At 49.0% G+C, this 19,847-nt stretch overlaps 1 protein-coding gene across 3 annotated transcripts in view; it reads left to right on the top strand.

The window, feature by feature from the left end:
- Nucleotides 1-19,466, top strand: part of NMNAT2 (nicotinamide nucleotide adenylyltransferase 2) — a 179,180-nt gene extending 159,714 nt beyond the window's left edge. For 2 of the 3 annotated variants that reach the window (XM_021682779.1, XM_021682782.1), the window contains 4 exons: nucleotides 3,044-3,120; nucleotides 16,168-16,269; nucleotides 16,442-16,509; nucleotides 18,818-19,466. In XM_021682779.1, the coding sequence (XP_021538454.1) occupies nucleotides 3,044-3,120; nucleotides 16,168-16,269; nucleotides 16,442-16,509; nucleotides 18,818-18,920 (350 nt within the window). In that variant the 3' untranslated portion in view covers nucleotides 18,921-19,466. Of the gene's footprint in view, nucleotides 1-3,043; nucleotides 3,121-16,167; nucleotides 16,270-16,441; nucleotides 16,542-18,817 lie in introns of those variants that run through there. The other variant, XM_021682781.1, reaches the window with a different exon arrangement.
- The last annotated feature ends 381 nt before the right edge of the window (nucleotides 19,467-19,847 follow it).

Raw genomic sequence — 19,847 nt, 5'->3', positions numbered from 1 at the left:
ACCATCTTAAGGCCACAAAAAGCAGCAACGTGGCTTCCTGGTTGCTCCCCCAAAACAAGGCAGAAGCATTCGGCTCCAGGTTCCCCAGTTCCCAAACACGCCAAGGGCGAGGAAGAGCAAGCCCTGAACTCCCACGTCCTGCAGTTCCGCACCTGGCCGGGAACGGCGCTCCCTGGGAGGTCTTCTTGAGCAGCCCAGCTCAGAGCAGTCTTTAGACTTGCAACTGCATTCAATGTCGATTTCTCCATTTCTTGCGTTCCTTGTTCCAGAAAGCATTTACTGTGGCAAGCTTCAGCCATGACCTTGTTTACGTTCCCGGCTGGTGGGCCAGTGTGTGAGGCCACCTGCCGGGAGCGCCTCCGCCCACAGAAGGGCAGGCTGATGAGGGTTTGCACAGTTTGCTGCCAGGCCTGCACCCTCAAGTTCCTCATCTCTCCGCTGCCTGGTGAGGGGCAGGGCTAGCCTGATCCATTCTTACTCTTCTTTCCAAGTAAGGAAAGCTGGGCAGCCACAGCTGTCAGGATCAATTCGTGGCCTGGTGTGGTCCAGCTGGCCGTGGCCTCAGGGGGCAGTGGGAGCTGGAAAGGGCCCCGGGGCCGGAGCTTCACAGAGCCAGGATTCCTGGGAGGGGAGTATGGTGGGACAGCGCTAGTTCTGCCTCCTGGCTCTGGATCCCTGGATGGGGGTGAACCTGGGAAGGAGGTGGAGCGCAGAGCAGGTGGAAGGAAGCTGCCTTGCTTCCAGACTGTGCCGGGAGGCCCTCTGGCTCACGAGTCCCCTTCTTGAAATCCCCTTGCACCTCGCGAGAAGGAAAAAGCCATGTTCTCCTAGCTCAGCTAGCACCTATGGCTCCGTTTCCATGTTCTTAAGCCACTGTCTGCTCCTGGGGGGTGCCCCAGACAGAAGGCTTTGCGGGCGGGAAATGCTAGCTCTAGTCTCCGGCAACAAACCACGAGAGATCGCTGCTGCCCTCCAGCGGCCATGGTGGGATCCCAAGCTCCGCTAGGGCCTCTGGTCCGTGACAAATGCATCTGTTCTGGTCCCGCAAGAAAGGGTGGAGACCTCACTTTTTAACTTTCTGTGCTTTGGCTTTAAAAAAAAAAACCCAACATTGTACTCGAGTGGGAAAGGGAGTTCCTGGCTTGGGAATAGAAAAGAGATTTATTTTTATGGCTGTAGAGCAGGCTTTCTCAACTGTGGACCATTGACGTTTGGAAATAAGCAATTCTGTGTCGTGGGGGCTGCCATGTATGTGCCTTGCAGGATGTTCGCCAGCATTCCTGCCCTCCACGCCCCTCTCCCTGGTCTTGACAACCAGAAATGTCTCCAGGCATTGTCAAATTCAGGAGGCAAAACGGCCCCCCACTGAGAGCCACTGACACAGAGAAAGCCAGGGGCCGGCACATCCTCTGGACAATGCCACCTGACTGAAATTTTAGGCGATCAGAGTTACCATACAGAATTACAGGCGATCTCTTTCCACAGAAAGAGAACTCTGGAGCCCTGGGCGGTTCCAAGTGGGGTCGGGGACAGTAGGATCCCAGGAATGAGCCCAGTGTGGCTCCTCTCAGCCATACGAAGACTGGTTCATCTCCACAGATGGGGAGTTGGGCCAGAAGTCCCATGGCATAACATGGAAGGAGGGAGACACCGCTCCCTCCAGGACCTTGGGCTGCAAAAGCAAAGGCCATAAGGGCCAGCAGAGCCATCCCAGACTGCCCAGAAGGCTCTTAGACCACTTGCCTGCACGGCCTCTGTGGGCAGCTTGTCTGTGGTTCACTTATTCATTACATTCTGAGCGCCTACCATGTGCAGGTCATTCTGCCAGGCCCGGGGGATAGAAAGATAAATTAAGGTCCCTGCCCCTAAGCAGATCTTTGGGCTACAGGATGGCATGGAGGAGAGAGGAGGCTGCAGGAGTATTTAGGAACAAAGACCACAGCGCTCCACGGGGCTCCCTGAGGGCGGGATGCGGGGTTGGGGGGGTGGGGGGTGGAATGAGATACTGACACTGTTGTCAGCCCAGCGGCCTTCCTTTTCCGTACCATCTGGAGATTCCCACAGCAGGGACAAGGTCACCATCTGTAAGTCCTTGTCAGGTCCCCGAGCGAGCTGTCACGTCTCAGGCAGGCAGACCTAACCGCCATCTCTCAGCCTCGGTGCAGGGTGGCGGTGGTCTCTGGAAGGCTCGGAGCTGGGCTGTCTCTCTCACCGTTTCGGACAAGATGCCCACAGCCTCTCGCCGGAGGGCCCAGGATGCCTGGGAACCAAACACTCCACACTGAGTCACACCCCGGCAGGGGTCTCTCCCCACGTGGTCCTGAGAATCCCAGAATCCTTTTTCCCCCCATTGCTCTGTTTTAGTAAGTCAGTCACTTCGCTGCCTGTCTGGAGGGGCCTCGCTGGGATGATGCAGAGTGGGCTGGAAGGGAAGGAAAACAACGGACTAGCAGGAAGTGCACCTGGGATGGGGGTGGGGTGGGCTCGGCCTTGCTCTCAAGCTCTTTGCTGAGGACGGTGGCCCCGGAAAGAGAGGACATCCGATTAACTCAGCTACTGCATGGGGACACTCGATGTCCCCCCAGGCCCCCCAGCATTCCGCATTTGTGATGAAAGACGAAGCCTGGATAATGGACAGCAGCAGGGGGACCAAACTCTGTTGGCACTTGAGTTTGATACGGAGAAGAGAGAGCCCCTCAGACTTTAGACAAGTCACATAGCCGGCTCTGTCTCTCGGAGGATGCCCAGCCATCCTGGTTTAGCATGGAAGGACCCATGTCCCCAGAAACCCCTCGGTACCAGGCAAACCAAGACCCTCCCTGAATGAGTAATTCCTCACACAGGGGACAAGAGTGGTCTGTAAATGAGCCAGGCAGGCAAAGGTGTCTACACCGCACACACCATGGTGCAGGGGAGCCTGGAGGACATGGGTGTTGGAGCCCCAGGAATCGGAGACTTCTGTATTTATCAGCGGCAAGGCTGAGAGTTGCATGTTTTCCAGGTCTCCACTCATCCCTGTGCCAACTTTGTTCCCTCTCCCCAGAGCTGCGGATCTTGCTGCTGTGTGGCAGTGACCTGCTGGAATCCTTCTGCATCCCCGGGCTCTGGAATGAGGCGGATGTGAGTAGCAAGGGCCCTACAGCACCACGCACAGCTGCCATGGGGAGGATGGGGAGGGGGCGCCTGGTTTCGGCCTCTGCTCTTCCCTCCCCCCACTGCCTCCCTCCCTAACCCGAGGGTCTCATCTCCTGTGAGCTTCCAGGAGGACAATCCATTCTCGTCACTATGGAAGAAAATGCTCACCTATCCCAAGCTTTAGCTCTGACTGCATTTTTACACTCACTCCTACTCGGGCTTGCTCCTGGAAAGCCCCTGGGGAAAACAATCGGAGTCATAGAATACCTTCTCCAAGTAGTACCTGGAGTGTATGTGTGTGGCAGAGGCAGGAGGTGGGGGAGGGAGGGATTTAAAAAAAAGCCTTGGCCCTTTTGAGATTATGTGTGTTTTGTTTTCCTTTGATTCCTTTTGAAGAGGTGGTAAATACCACCCTAGAATTCCCTCAACAAGAAAGAAGGGGTCAGGAGGGGAGGCATTCATGGCAAAAGGTCAGTAGAATCCTTCTAGCAATTGACTGGGGATAGAGGGAAACAGGAAGTTAAACTTATACCACTTAGAAGCTCAATGGACATCTTTTGTTGCCAGATCTGATGGTGATGTCTTAAACCAGCTCATTCATAAGTTACTCGCTCTTGGTCTGTACATTCATTCTTGCTCTTTCATTAATTCATTCATTGGATAACCTGAGCTATTGCTAGTTCCCAATTCCATAGCCCCCCCCCTTTTTTTTTTAAAGATTTTATTTATTTATTTGAGAGAGAGAGAGAATGAGAGACAGAGAGCACTAGAGGGAAGAGGGCAGAGGGGGAAGCAGACCCCCTGCCGAGCAGGGAGCCCGATGTGGGACTCGATCCCAGGACTCCAGGATCATGACCTGAGCCGAAGGCAGTCGCTTAACCAACTGAGCCACCCAGGCGCCCGCCCCCCCTTTTTTTAAAGATTTTATTTATTTATTTGAGAGAAAGAGTGAGCAAGAGAGAGAGAGCACAAAAGGGGGTGGCGGGGGAGAGGCAGAGAGAGAAGCAAACTCCCCTGCTAAGCAGGGTCCCCGATGCGGGGCTCGATCTCAGGACCCTGGGATCATGACACGAGCCAAAGGCAGGCACTTAACCAACTGAGCCACCCCCCTCCCACTTCCATAGCCCTATGCCAGTTGGGTTCTCAAGGCAGCAATTCCAGACCTAGTGCTTTTTTAATTAACTTGCTGTGAGACCCCATGCAAATCACTCAACTTTCTGGGCGCCAGTTTGTTTCCAGTTTTATTGAGATATAATTGGTATGTAACATGGTATTAGTTTAAGATGTACAACGCAATGATTTGAGATATGTATATATTGCAAAATATTATCACAAATTCAGTTAACATCACTTCACATAGTACAACTTGCTTGTGCTTTTAAAAATCTATGACATGTTGGGGCGCCTGGGTGGCTCAGTCGGTTAAGCGTCTGCCTTTGGCTCGGGTCATGATCCCAGGGTCCTGGGATCGAGCCCCGCATCGGGCTCCCTGCTCGGCGGGAGGCCTGCTTCTCCCTCCTCCCCTCCCCCTGCTTGTGTTCCCTCTCTCGCTGTGTCTCTCTCTGTCAAATAAATACATAAAATCTTAAAAAAAAAAAAACCTATGGCATGTTATCTATCACATTCTGACATTTACAAAAATAGGCAATACAGTCTATTCCCCCAAGTATCAGGTGGCAAGACATATACATATGAAATTTTTTCATGTACATATATGTACGTTTCTGGAGAGAGAGAGAACCTTCAGGATCAGATTCCACATTCCAGCTCTATTCCAACACAGCTCATGACAAAAATCTATTTTGAGCCTCAGTTTATCCCATCTCTAAAATGGGTGTAATAATAGTGCCTATCTCATAGGATTGGGGGAAAATTAAATGAGATTGTGTACCTGAAGTGCCCAGCCTAGTGCCCGACACACAGTTACATACAACAAACGTTCAGAAGCAAATTTACCTCAACAGACCCATGGACATACACACTGATATTCCAGGTGAAGGGTGTGAGTGCTAACATGCTATGGGAGGACCAAGAGGGGAGGGAGAGTTTCCCGGAGGTGAATTATACTGTGTAGGGCTTTCATCTCCACCCCTGGACCGTTTCTTGCAGGTGAAATTCTAAATCTCCTTTCGGTTCTGGATGAAATGGCTTAATTAACTTTTACTTTCTTCTCTAACTTCACATGGTGCTGTGAAAGTAGTAATGTGGCCAAAATTGTGTACAAGATCTAGGTGCTAAAATAGCAGGACAGGTTTAGACAAAAAATAAGAGCAACCAATAGCTGTTGATTTACTGGGAATGTGACAGTGAAGGGGGAGCAAAACCCTCCTTTATTCAGCTGTGTTCCCCCGTGGTTGGTTACTCTGAAGATTCAGAGCATCCAGCCTGGCTACCTGAGGTAGAGGGGAAAAAAAAAATCAAGGAGCTGTTTCCTTACATAACGAGTGTGGATCTCAACCCACAAAAGAGGTGTGCTAGAAATATCACCTTTGATTTATTTAAATCAAATTAAAATTCAAGTCCAAATCTATTCCACAGGGCTGATGATGGGAAGTTAGTCTCAATTATTATATTACTGACTAGCAGAACCTGAAAGGCTTCTGTGGGCCCTGAACGTGAACATTAGTTCATCAGGACGCCTTCCTTGTCTGGACATTCTTGGTCACTTGGAGGTGGTGGGGTTCTGCAGGGCTCCTGGCCGAGTCCAGAAGCCCAGCGCCGGGCCTCACCCACCAATGATCATCAGGACTCATTTTCTTCTGAGGTTTTGCCCCTAGGGTGCTGCCTGGGAGGGAGGAGAGGGTGATTTTCACAGATCTCTAGCTTCTATCTCTGGGGGTGGGGGGGGGGGGGGGGGACGGAGTGGGGGAGGCAGAGAATGCAGAAACTCTTCTTTCTCTTCTAAAGGTATCTTTCCTGTTTTCTCTCATCCTGGATAGCTAGTGAAATCTCTTCAGTGAGCTTAAAGCCGCTGACTGCAAAGCATTATTTTCTGCCCTGCAAATGAGAGAGCAGGGTCTGGTAAAGGGTCTGGTTCTCTGCTAGAAATAGGGTTGGGCTGGGTAGAGGGGGATGTAGGGAACACACAACTAGTTAGTAACTCCGAGGATTATTCCACTGTCCTTGTTTGCAGAGGTTGGATCTCAGGGTCTAGAAAAGGAAGGTCTTACTTTAAAGACTGGGTACAGTGTGAATCCTGCTTATTCTACTAGAAAATTCTACCATCTGGAGTTTGCCTGGAAGGGCTCCATTTTAGGGTTTTCAGTTCCTAACCATGAGATTACCAGGGATGAGGTATATGAGACCTATTTCGATCCCGGGTTTCTTCATTAGCTGGTGTCCCAAGTGATACTTGTTGGCCACAGACCTCTGTTTAGTGACCATGAGCCCAAACCCCTGAATCTGCCCATGACTGGGGACAGGAGGTGGGCAGAAGAGCCAAGCTCCTTGGGAAGGTCACAGGCCCTGGCTCCACACCCCAGCCTCCCATGTTCTTCAGAATCCTCAGGATTCTGATGACAGGAGAGAAGCCACAGGTCTGGGGAGAAATAGGAGTCTCTCCACCCTTCTGTAAAGAAAACTCAAGGCGGGCTATGGAGCAGCTTTGCCCCCAGCTGGGCTGGGAAGCAGCTGAGTTGGTCTGTCCCGCAGCGGGCTTCCTCCAGCATGGTCACAGATTCTCTGGAGTCCATCTAGCTCTTGCAATTGGGACTCCTGAAGCAGTGCTCTCCATCCAGACGTCTAATCCCACAGCCAAAGGAACAAACCCACCTCCTAACTCATCCCTTGGGCATTTCCTATTAGGCACAAAGCTCCATTAGCCCACAGTGAATTCTGACCTCCTCTGACCAATGACACACCCATCCCCTTACATTCCAGGGGGAGAAAATTCCATACATATTCATCAAGTTTCTCTCCATGGGATACAACGGAGCTGCTTGTGCGGCCTGGCAGTTGGCTTTTTCATTCGTGATTCCTGAGAGAATTCAAGATCCAGGCTCCTGGGCTAGCCTTGGAGAGCAGCACCCCGGAGTGGGGGGTGGGGTGGGGGCCAGCCCTTCCCATCCCTGGGTTTTTATTACAGAGTCGGTCTCCCCTAGGGGACCTGATTTTTGCTGTGCACATCCTGGCACCAACACGAAAGCAGGTTTCCAAGCATGGAGCAGGATCTCTGGGAAGTCAAGGCCAGAGATGAAAGGGTCAGCCGTGAGCACACATTTGTGAAGCAGGAAGCTGTTACACTCACTCCCCTCCCCCAAATAAAACCAGTTGTCTAGAGCTCTTATGCTGTCAGCTGCTTCGTCCATCATATTACAGTGGAAGGCAGTCTGGCAAATTAATTCTGATTCCAGCATTCTTTCCTTCATTCAATCTTTCCACTAATACTTACTGGTTTTAGACCCCAGTATGAATATGAGCACGTTATCTGTCCTTAAGGCACGTGCAGTCTAAAAATACATTAGTTTTTTCTATTGCATGCGATAAAATTGTAAAAAGTTTAGAAGAGTTCCTGAAACTAGTAAGCGCTCAATAAATGTGGGCTGTTATTCATCTATTGGTTTTAAAATATTCGTTGAGTACCTACCAAGTGCCAGGCATGGCTCTAGGCCTGAATGAGCAGAGAAAACAAAACAAAGCTTCTCACTGTGGGCACTTTACTTTCTAGGGGGGCAGAGAGAAATAAACACTTTGATGTTTCTCCTGGATTAGCTCAGTTAACCCCCAGCACACTCCTGGGAAGTGAAATTGCACAAGTCTTCAGATCCCTAATCCATAAAAGACAGTGAGAAGGATGAGAAATATATATATTTTTTCATAGCAGGCTGCAAGAGGGGAGCACTTGAGCTGGGCTTTGAGTAATGGGCAGGATTGGGTTAAGTGGGTGGAAAGAGATGGGCTTTTGGGGTTGAGAGAAGGCTGTAAAGGGTCTAATGGTGGGAACAAGAGCTTCTGAGGAGATGGTTCTGGCTGGTTGAAAGAGATGGTTTATCTTGGTCTTTATTTGAGAAGCTTTTGACTTTTCAGCAAACAGGCAAAATCATTAAGTTTAATGATTAAATGTATTAGCTGCTTTCAAATGGCATTTGCATTTTAAATGAGCAAGGGGCAATAATTAACCAAAAGGAATGAAAATCTGAAGGTGGAACATTAGGCACCAGAGATGGGCAGGTAAGGAAAATTGTGTTTTCTTTTTCTTTCTTTTTGTACTTCTTGAAACCTAGCATTCCACGGGCTGGCTCTAATTGGCTGTACCCTACATTTTTCCAGCCAACCAGCCATGGGCTAACTGCTTCCTACATCCACCAGGGATGAGAAAACAACCAAAGAAAATAAACAGAGGAAGAGCCTGGGGCACTAGCCACTCCAGAAGAAATCCCAGGGCTCTGGGACTCATAGAGCAAAGACAAACATTTGGTCTTTCAGGCTCAGATGGTTTTTATCAGACAGTCCAGCCCCAGCCAGGAAGCCCGATGGACATTTCCACCCAGGGGGATTAGGCCCCCACACTGATAAAACCAATGTCAAATTTATAGGCTCTAGGGAAGGAGGCTTAGCTCCTATCATGGAAGATTCTGGTTCTCATGTGAAAGATACTGTTGGTTTGGTTTTCAAGCTTTTGACTTGAGTCTGGAATCTCTTGCCTTCCCACAACCCCCAGTCAAATTGGAAATGGGAATGGGGATAATTTCCTCTGGAAAACCCCTCTGAAGGATCATTTATTTGCACTTAAGAGAGCCATTCTGGAAATGCCTTCCCACTTTCTCAACCCTGATCATACTAACCTCTTGCCCTGCTTTCCCTCCAGAGAGGAACAGAGGTCAGAACAAGGGTGGAGAATTCTTTTGCCAAAATGGGTGGGGCATATTTCAGAAACCCCTAACCCACTATGTGGCTTCTGCAGGACACCATTCCTTGCATCTTTTGCAACCCCATTGAAAGAATACAAAATTATATACTCCAGGGGGCGATGTACAGTAATGAACGGAGGAAGCCCATGATAAACCTGGACAAAAAATAAGAATATATTTTCAAACCAAAAAAGTTTCAAGTCACTAAAATGTGAGTCTGAAGAAATGGATCTCGAAGAGGTTTGATGTGGCAGGAAGAGCCTTTAAAGCTGACCAGAGTGGGTTCAAATCCACTAACTAGTTACTATATCTGAGTCTTGATTTTCCCATCTATAAATGGAGAACTGAGGCACATATCTCAGAACACCATTGTTGTAAGGATTAGGTGTAGTAATCAGTAAAGCTCCCAGCACTGTGCTTGGCACATAACAAATAGCTTAATGCCTGTTTGTTTCCCTCCTTACTAACAGTCCCTTGTCTATCGCTGAACATCCTCATCTGGAGAAGAAACACAAGTGGGCTCAAGTCACGCATGTACTGAGAAGAGAGCACTGTTTGGGGGAGATGGTCAGGATTCTGAAACCTGATTTCAGAATGATCTTACAGAGGGTCCACTTACACTTGCCTGGGCAAATCAATGTAAATTGGATCCTGTTGTCAATGGAAGTCAAACCTTCTGTTTAAAACACTCTAATGACTTCTGTTTGCAATTGGAATGAAGCACCATCTTTGATCTGGTCCTTGTCTATTTTTCCTACTTCTCTATGCTTCAGTCTTATTTTTTTAAAATATATTTTCCTACCTCAGGGCCTTTGCACTAGTTGTGGCCTAACTAGGAGTGCTCTTACCCCAGATATCCCTATGTCTGGCCCCTTCTTGTCATTTTGGTTTCAACTTAAAGGTCATTGTGTTTTATATTCAGTATTATACTAATTCCACCTCATGTATTCTTATTTACCTTTTTGTTTATGAGTATACTAGCTCTATGAGTATACTAGATTTACCTGTCCTATTTGGCAACACCAGGAGAGTGCCCCATTTACCATATACACGGCATAAAAGTTTGTGGAATGAAAGAGTACCTCCTCCTTGGTTGGAGGAGCTTAGCCCATAAGAGAGTTTAAGTCTACCATGAGATGTGGCCCAAACTTTTACAAGTTACCCATAAGACATTAGCCACTACAAGGTATTAGCCACTTAATATAGTAACCTGCCCTCATCCTTCATAGCAATAGATACACTTGAAATCATTAATCATTTGTTTAATGCCTCCTCCTAGGTAGTGATCGATCCAAGAGATGAAGCCCTCTGTCCCTGGTGCCCAGGAAAGTACTTGGCTAAGAGCACAGGGCATCCCCAACCCAAAGCATCCCTCTAATCCAACAGTGCAGATATTGAAATTCAGCCTCCTGGAAAGATGATGAGAACTTCACATTCCTTCCAGATTTGCCGCCTTGGTCCTCATGAGTGTTCTCTCTCCCAAGGCCAAGTTGCTTCCTGCCTCAACATGTCTCATATCCTCCCTTCAGATTCCCCACATTTGGGGAAGCAGAGTCCACCCCCTCCCACTTCCTCTCCCCATCCCCACCCCTGCCTCCCCTGGGGAGCTTTTGACCAGAGGATGAAAAGATATGATCAAAACGCTGTGCCTGTGAGCAGGAAGTTGAAACAGGATGAATGTCATAGACCCCCACCTCAGGCATGACCGGCCAGAGCTCAACTGAGAGGGCCACTATATGCTGGGCGGGGGTGGGGGGTAGGAGAAGACTCTACCCTGATCTTGCTAACTGTGGCGGGGTAGTATGGGGTCACATTGGTCAGCATCAGGAAAGGGACTTGCCGAGCAGAACAGCTCTGCTACCTTGGCGACTCACCCACCTCCCTACTCCGGAGGCGGAGACCTCTTCATGAACATGCAGGAGACATGGGCCCCCCTCATGCTGGAATAACAGCTCCATCCCAGGGGTCTGAGCACACTCCTGCAGGCTCCATAGGCAGGGAGAGCCTGAGCACCCTCTGTTTCCTGGAGTCAGATGTCCGCCCCAACCCCCCGCCCCCCACTCCCCAGTGCACAGAGTGACGTGCTTGTCCTCATTTTTGCTGGAATCCTCAGAGATGCTTGTCGCACGAGTATCTCATTTTGACCTCATCCCAAACCAAGCCAGAGAATTAGCAGCTTAGGCAGCTGCCAATGTGATTTGAAGCATCAATTCCCCAGGGGTTGGTGCACATCAGAAGGATTAGGGAGCTTTGTGAAGAGAGAGGCTCCAGCCCATCCTAGACATGTTGGATCAAAATCCCTGGGGTGAGGTCTGGGGGCTCTACTTTTGTCATTGGTTTTAAAGCTGCCCCAGGTGCTTCTGCCCACCAATCAGATCAAATGTGGGAACCTGCAAAAGTAAGCTCACCCTTAACTTATCATAGGACCTGAGAGTCTATCTTTGGGCCTCCCAGAGCTCCCATGAGGTACTGTGGGCTCGTCGCCAGGTCCTGAGACAGAGTTTATGAGCTAATGGCTCGGCCTCAGCTGCCAGACAAGACTCTGCAGGAATCTACTTTTTCAACAGCACCTATTAAGCATGTATGAGGCGCCAGGTCCTTCTCCTCTGGGGACACAGTGGTAAACCAAACACACAAAGTTCCCTGTCCTCATGGAGGTTACCTTTATAGAAGAGAGAGAAAGAGACAAAAATGAGGGGGAACAAAGAAAATATATAAGGTATTAGATGGACATAAAGGCTAAGGAGGAGCAGCAAACCCAAGAAGGGGCAGGGACGGTGCAGGTGTGGATAGCCTGTGGGTCTGCGTGCATGGCCACACAAGTTGAAATAGCCTGGTCTCACTGAGAAGGTGACATTTAAGTGAAGACTTTTGAGCCAAGGAGCAGCACAATCTATTTTAATACACTCGGTCTGGCTGTTGGGAATAGACTGAAAAAAAGGCAAGAGAAAAACACGGAGACCAGAGTAATCCAAGTGAGAGGTGATGGGGATGAATTACTTTTCTGTTGCTGAAGATTGGTGGCTTAAGGCCACACACAGGGGCGCCTGGGTGGCTCAGTTGGTTAAGGTTCTGACTCTTGGTTTCAGCTTAGGTCACGATCTCAGGGACATAAGATCAAGCCCTGCATAGGGCTCCGTGCTCAGCACGGAGTCTGCTCAAGATTCTCTCTCCCTCTGCCTTTCCCTCCCCCTTTGCCCCTCCCCCTGCCCGCTCGCTCTCTGTCTCTCTCTCAAATAGATAAATAAATAAAATCTTAAAACAACAACACACACAAACACATTTATTCTCTTACACTTCTGGAAGCCAGAGGTCCAAAATAGGTTTCAGTGGGCCAAGACCAAGTTGTTGGCAAGGCCACATTCCCTCCAGAGGCTCCAGGGGAGAATCTGTGTCCTCACCTTCTCCAGCTTCTAGAGCTGCATCGCTTGCCTTCCTTGGCTTATGACCCTTCTTTCCATCTTCAAGGCCAACAGTGGAGCATCTTCAAATCTCTCTCTGCTCTGTCTTTACATTATCTTCTCTCTTCTGTGTTAAATCTCCCTCTGCCTCCCTCTTGTAAGGACACTTGTTATTACCTTAGGGCTCACCTAGATTATGTAGGATAATTTCAAGATCCTTTGCTTAATCACATCTGCATATATGTTGCCATATAAGGTAACATTCACAGGTCCCACAGATTAGGACCTGGTTATCTTTGGGGGCCATTATTTAACCTACCAAAGGAGGCTTGGACCAGCAGAGACTTGATGGAAATGGTGAAAAACGAGCAGATTCTTGGATTTGTTTTGAAACTGGAATCAATTGGGTACCTTTTAGGTAGAATGTGGGATGTGAGAGAAAGGGAGGAGTCCAGGAAAATTCCCAGGCTTTGACCTGAGTAATTGTGAGAAGAGAGTTTCCATTTCCTGAAATGAAAAAGACTACAGGAAGACTATAGGAAAAGCATTTGCGGGGTATGAGGATTGGCTGATTTACTCATTGATTGATGTCAGAGGGTTTGGGTGCCCATGGACATTTTAGATTTGGGGTGCCCCACTAAATAGGCATACTGAAAAGGCTGCTGGATATATGAGTTTGAAGTTCAGGAGAGAAGTTATGCCCCAGGTATTAATTTGGGAGCCTTCGGTCTGTCTCTAATGCTTTGAAATTGAGTGAAATCATTAAGAGTATGAGTGTAGCTAGAAGAAAGAAGAGGTCCAAGGATTGAGGCCCGGGGGACTCCAGTGGGTCAAGGTTAGGGACATGAGAAAGAACCAGCACAAGAAGACCAAAAATTGCAGCTGCTGAGGTAGGAGGAAACCAAGAGGGGTGGTCTCCTGGGGGGCAGGCGAAGACAGGAAACGGGGTTTGGGGGTGGGGGTGGGAAGGACAGCTAAGTCCCTGCACGAGATGGATGCGTATGGGACAGAGGTCACACCTTACCAACTCTAGAACATGGCATCTCTCCCCACCCCCAGACGCACACCCACACAGATACCCTCCAGCATGAAAATCAAGCCCAGTGTCCTAGGGTCTAGGCAAAGGAGCAGAAAAGATCTGCAGTCTCTGACCCGAACTCCCACAGACGTGCAGCTTGGATGTGGTTAAGCTGTATGTCTTGTCCTGTAGACCCTGTCTCCCTCGCTCCGTCTGCGATTCCCAGGGGGCAAGTCTGTCACCTGTTTCTGGAAAAAGAAAACATCCCAGGCAGCAAGGTCTCCATCTGCTTGCCACCCACTGAGCCACCTGGCACTGTTACTGATTGAGTGCTCAGATTATTAGCTCCTGAGTGGGAAGCAGCAGCTGTACTAATGTCATCCATAGGGTGTCACCATAGGGTGACATCCCCCGCGAGGCCGGACTCCAGGCGGAACCGTTGTTTTCAGGCTTTCACTGAGAATGCTCACTTAAAATAGCCCTCTTAGTTCATTCATCGCTTATGGAACATCTACCAAGTCCTCAGAATCAAATTGAAGGCAGATCCTACATTATGCCATGTACACCAGGTATCTTGAGTCATCTACCAAGAGAGGCAGTTGAGGAATGTTCGTATGTACCAGCTTGGATAGATTCCCTCCCCTCTTCCCCCTCCCGTCCTCTCCTCTCCTCCCCCTTCTCTTTTCTCTTTCTCCACCCTACCACTTCCCCCGGAGTTTTAAGCAGTACTTAGACCCCTGGTCCTCAAGCTGGTTGCATATTGGAATCACCTGGGAAATTTAGACAAACTATTGATGCCTGGGTTCCATTCTCCGAGATTCTGACTTTCACTGCTCTTAGGTACGAGTTGGGCTTTGAGAGTGTTAAAAGCTCCTCAGGTGATTCTCATGTGCAGCCAAGTTTGAGAACCAGTGCCTCGGGTTACCTTCTGAGTAGTGAATCCCAGTGCAATATTCTAAAGCTGTGGAGGAGGAGTGGCTTTACCTCCCAACTCCTTGCCCTGCCTCTCCCTAACATTCCTGGTTTATAGGACAAATGCTTGATGCCTGTTTGCCCCACCTGAGCACTACCGACAGATGCAGCATGCGGTATAATGCTCTGTCTCTTCCAAATGGCATGATCCAATGGGGACTCTGATATTCTATACCTGGCTTCTAACTTCTCTCCACAGCTTCCCTCCCAGGGCACCTTCAGCCAGCTTTCTGTGTCAGCAACATCAGAGTTCCAGCTGCAACTCTAGCCCCAGTTGTAAGCAATGGGAGAAGTAGGGGAAAGGTGGCTGGAAATACCCAAGGGCATGTGCACACATGCTTGGGCGCACACATACGTACGCAAACATAATCAATGAATCAGACTGCGAAGTGGAATTCTGCTCGTATCGAAGTTGTCTGATAGAGAAGAGGTGGCCACAGTGCTCCCTAATGTCTGTTTCTGTGGCACTTATTAGGAGGAAAAACCTGGGTCCCTTGCCACCAGAGCGGGTCTTGCACAATGAGCTGCCCTGCTTAGAAGCAACCTGTCTCCCCCTCCCTTTTCTCCGCATCTGGGATCCTTAATTGGCAAGATCGAAACAGTAATATGCCCGGGCGAGATCCAAGTCTATTAAATGCCATAACTTTCAAGCTTTTTGAAAATAAAGATTGGCCCGAGTTTCCAGAAAGCAACTTGGTAATAGGTCTTAAGATTTTGAAATCTGTTCAGTGTATATCCTTTCATCTAATCATTTTACTTCTTATCCTAAGGAAATAGAGATGTGGCAAAAGATTTATATATAAAGATCTTCAACAAAGTGTTATGTATACTTGCAAAAAATCAGAAGTAACTGTACACATTCTATAATACAAGGTTGGTTTAATATATCATGTATATCATAGTACAGACAATGAAATAATCAGACTGTTAAAACTTAATTTTTTCAAGTAATTTTTAACAATGTGAAAAATGCTCACAATATAATACTAAATAAAAAATACAGATAAAATGATTAATTTTTCAGTGTAATCCAGTTGTAGGTATATACACTTATTTATAAAGAAGGAAACACTGGACAGAACACACTATGTTAAGAGTAGTTATCCAGATTGTGCGGTTGTGATTGATTTTTTTCCCCTGAATTTCCCAAGCTTGTACTGTGTGTATAACCAGAAAAAATAATTTTTTCTTCATGAAAAGGTTTCATTTCTCATTAGGGCAGCAAGCATTTATCAGAGGCTGATCTCAGAAGTGACCCCATAGTGATATTCTTTCTATCACTGCCTGTGGGCACACAGGCGTTCTAAGCCCTTCCATGCTCTTCATCACCCTTGAGTCCCCAGCAGCTTTGACATGGGTGAGCCAGGGAGCATTCAGCCCTTCTCAATAGTCCGGCTGGGAGCGGGGGTACACTTGCTGGGCAACGGGACCTGTGTCGCCTGTGAGGGTGTCTACCATGTAAGGACTACGTGTCATTCCTATTACACTTCGGCATAATGAACTCAATGGGAGCCTCAGGAATTGGAGATGCCTAGACATGCAGGAGCACATTTATTCATTCAGTCTAGAGGTATTTATTAAGCATCTTCTGTGGTGCCAGGCAAAGTTCCCACTCATTCCACTAACACTGTTACAGGCTGTTACTTGAAAGAGCTGACTGGTAGGGTTGAGAAGGCAAGCTTAGGACCAGAGCTTGGGGTTCCACATGGAAGATCATTCCACCTGCTAAGTAGTTGCTTAGTAGGGGTTGGAGTCATGGATGCACCAAACGACGCTGTCTTTGTTTTTTCAGATGGAGGTGATCGTCGGGGACTTTGGGATTGTGGTGGTGCCCCGGGACGCAGCTGACACAGACCGAATTATGAATCACTCCTCAATACTCCGCAAATACAAAGTGAGTCCTCCATCTCTTTGCTGCTCTAGCTCTGTGGCGTGTTCCTTCTCTGGGGGGCCTGTGGGGTGGTGGGGGGAGGTGGTAGGGGGCAGCGGTGGTAAGGAAGAGTGAGGGCACCCGAGGAGTTTAAGTGTGAGGGGAGGGCAACCTGCTTTCTGTGCTCTGTCTCCAGAATAACATTATGGTGGTGAAGGATGACATCAACCATCCCATGTCTGTTGTCAGCTCAACCAAGAGCAGGTACGTTTAACAGCCAGAGGGACCTTGGTCAAATGGGCTTACAAGTTTTAATACAACTGACTCTTACCATTTGCTGACACCTGCTGCCTGGTATTTAGCCTTCTTTGGGGACCTCATGTATTTGTCCCCCGTTATCTACTTTTTTTTTTTTTTGGGGGGGGGGGGGGGGCCCGGGGGGGGGGGGGGGGGGGCAGGGGGAGAGGGAGAGAGAGAGAGAGAATCTTAAGCAGGTTCCACACCCAGCGCAGAGCCCAACATGGGGCTCGATCTCACAACCCTGAAATCACGACCTGAGCCAAAATCAAGAGTCAGACGTTCAACTGACTGAGCCACCCAGGCACCCCCTCAGTCATTTACTTTTAAAGAGGGAGATGGATCATCAGCTAGTTTTACCTAGTTCTCGGGAGGAAGAGGATGTTTTTAGTTTGAGACTCTTTAGTTTGAGGTGTTTATGGTATTAATGAGAGTATAGGCTAAGCTGCCATAACAAAAAGAGCCCAAATAGTCATAGTTTAAATAAGAGAAATGTTTATTTCCCTCTTACTGAAGTCAAAAGAGATTGAATCTCTGACCTCTTTCACCTGAAGCCTCTTATCTGTGGGTCCCCAGCTGCTGCCGTGACCGCTGGAAAGGGCAGGAGCTTTGTCTTTTAAAAGGTGACTCATCGTTGTACACATCACTCCCCCGCTGCACCCCATGGGCTCAGCCCCAGTCGCGCGGCCATAGCTTGCCGCAAGGGAGGCTGAAACATGGACTTTATGTGCCCAGCTTAAACTCAGGAGGTTCTATTCCTAAATAGAAGGAGAGAATGGATGCTAAGGACCAGGTAACAGTCTCCGCCACAAGCTGCAACTGGAAGTGTCCAGTGGAATGGTGAGGTATATGAACGTAGAGGTCTGGAAGTGGAATAGAACCGAAAGCCATGAGCACATAGCTGTAAATTACGTTAAGAGTATGGCTGAGCTCACAGGGAGAGTCAGTAAGAAGAGAAGCATTTAAAAGAAGGCTAAGGAGCCGTCAGAGACCACCAGCCGTGCTGGCCCAAGAACCAAGGCAAGAGAGGGCACAAAGATGGGGAGCATTGTCATCTCCGTCACATAGTTCAGAGAAATCAGATGGGCCCAGCATTTTTAAAGGTCTACTGGACTTCCTCCCTAGAAGGTGATTATGTACACACTTCAAAGAGTAGCAGAGCATCAAACTGTGAGGTGAGAGCTGAAACCCAATAACAAGGGCCAATGAGGGGAGAGGAGAAGGATTTCGTTCCAAACATGGCTGCACAATAAAACTACCCCACCAGCTTACACAAGCACACAAATTCCCGTGTCCCCTTGAATCCCACTGAATCAGAATCCGTGGTGGATGGGCCTAGGAATCTGCTTCCTGGGTGATTCTGATCAAGCTGGGATTGGCATTTGGAAACTATGGATACAGATCACTTTTTCCAGAAGCCTCCCTGTGAACTGTGCAGGGAGGCACTTAGGGACCTAGCTTTCTTGCAAGATCAAGACAGTGTATGCACTGAAGAGGCTGTGAGCCAGCCTCTGAAGAGGTCTCACAGGGCAGGACTCAGCTGCCTTTTAGAATCTACATTTCTGGAGGAGTATGTGCATTTTTTACAAATAGCTCTGTGGGGCCTGACATTCCCAAGACCATCGTATGAGCAGAGAATGGGAAGCAGCCAGACCAAGGCTGGAGCACAACTGTGAAGAAACCAAAGCGCCTCACTGGAACTCTCTCGTACCTGGTAGTGCCTTCCTCCTTCCTCCTTGCCTCAGAGGAGGTCACCTTCTTCTGTGTCAGGGCTCCCGTAGGAAGGAAAGAAGTGGTCCCTCGGGAGATCCACTTTCATGAGACCATGATGCAGAGAAACACGAAGGAAAAAAAATAAGAACAGTCAACACATTTAAATACCTACTGTGTGTTTGGGCTATTCTAAAGGCTTTGCATGACTCATTTAATCCTTTTATTTTTATTTTTTAATTCCTTTTAATAACTGAAGGAGATGGGCCCAAATATTCCCCTCATTTTTACAGAGGGGAAAACTGAAGAACAGAGGGGCTTAAATAACTTGCTTGAGGTCCCTGTGCCAGGAAATGGCAGAGCCAGGATGGAATGGGGTCACCAGGCTGCAGGAGGAATTCTGGGGCAGGCGAGCTTTTCCCAAGAGGGAAGCCATTTATGGAGCCTAAGCAAAGGCAGAGACTGGGGTGTTGGGTAAACCCTTTCCCTGAAGGAGAGTGGGCAGGCCCGTCCTTCGGCCTTGGTCAAGGAAGGTGTCATGTGACCACCGTCTCTTCTCCTCCAGGCTGGCCCTGCAGCATGGGGACGGCCACGTGGTGGATTACCTGTCCCAGCCAGTCATCGACTACATTCTCAAGAGCCAGCTCTACATCAACGCCTCGGGCTAGCAGCCACACGGCCGCACGCTCCACTCTGCCCTCGTCCTCCGCCAACACACTGGCCCCTCCAGGCTCTGTCAGTCCCCCCGTTTTTCTCCTGCCTCTCTGTTTCTCCATCTCCTCATCTTGACTGTTCTCCCCACTTGCTGACTCAACCCTCCACAGTGTGGGGGACCTGCAGAGAACCACAGCATACCCTCTTCGGCAGTCATCTTTGGACAGACTTTCCTCTAGTCTCTGGGTTGGGGGTGGGTGAGGGAACAGGGGTGGGAGTTGGGGGAAGCGCAGTCCCTGGAGACGTGCTGGTGTCTGTCTCCCAGCATGCTCTAGAGAGCGGCTCCGGGGCCCGTCCTCCCAGCATGCTCTGGGGAGGCGGCTCTGGCTCTCGCCTTCCCAGCATGCCCTTTACCACGAAGGGCTATTTTTTCCTTTCTTTTCTTCTCTTTCTTCTCTTGTTTTTTGTTTTTCTGTTTTGTTTTGTTGTTGTTGTTGTTCTTCACTCCTCATAGAATTTGGATGAAACCTGTGTCTGTGGTTCTTTATGTTTGTAGTCTTGATGCATTCCTGTGGTGGTAACTTCCCGTTCGATAGGATAGCGTAGCCAGCCTCAGCGTGAGAGCCACCCCCAGTAAAGAAGGCCAAGCCGCCTCCACCTTCCCAACACCCCCCACCTGCCCACTCACGCCCCACAAACCCCCACGCACCGCAGCTGCCGACGAGGCTAAGGACAGAGGCTTTCAGGTTCCAAAACCTGGGAGGCAGGTCTGGGAATAGTAGGGTTTCTCAGAAGAATTTGTGTCCATTTCCTTAATTTCAGAAGACCATTGTCCCGATGCTCTGGGCCTGTGATCACACAGATCCAGTCCATCCTCATGGCCTGGTGGCATCTGTATGGCTCCTCCTTTGGGTTGTGACTAATGGCAGAGTGGGTTCCCT

The sequence above is a fragment of the Neomonachus schauinslandi genome, chromosome 6 (genome assembly GCF_002201575.2).
Source record: "Neomonachus schauinslandi chromosome 6, ASM220157v2, whole genome shotgun sequence".
In the NCBI taxonomy this organism is placed as follows: domain Eukaryota; kingdom Metazoa; phylum Chordata; class Mammalia; order Carnivora; family Phocidae; genus Neomonachus; species Neomonachus schauinslandi.
Note: the sequence above shows the minus strand (reverse complement) of the source record. Positions and strands in the feature narration are given on the sequence as shown.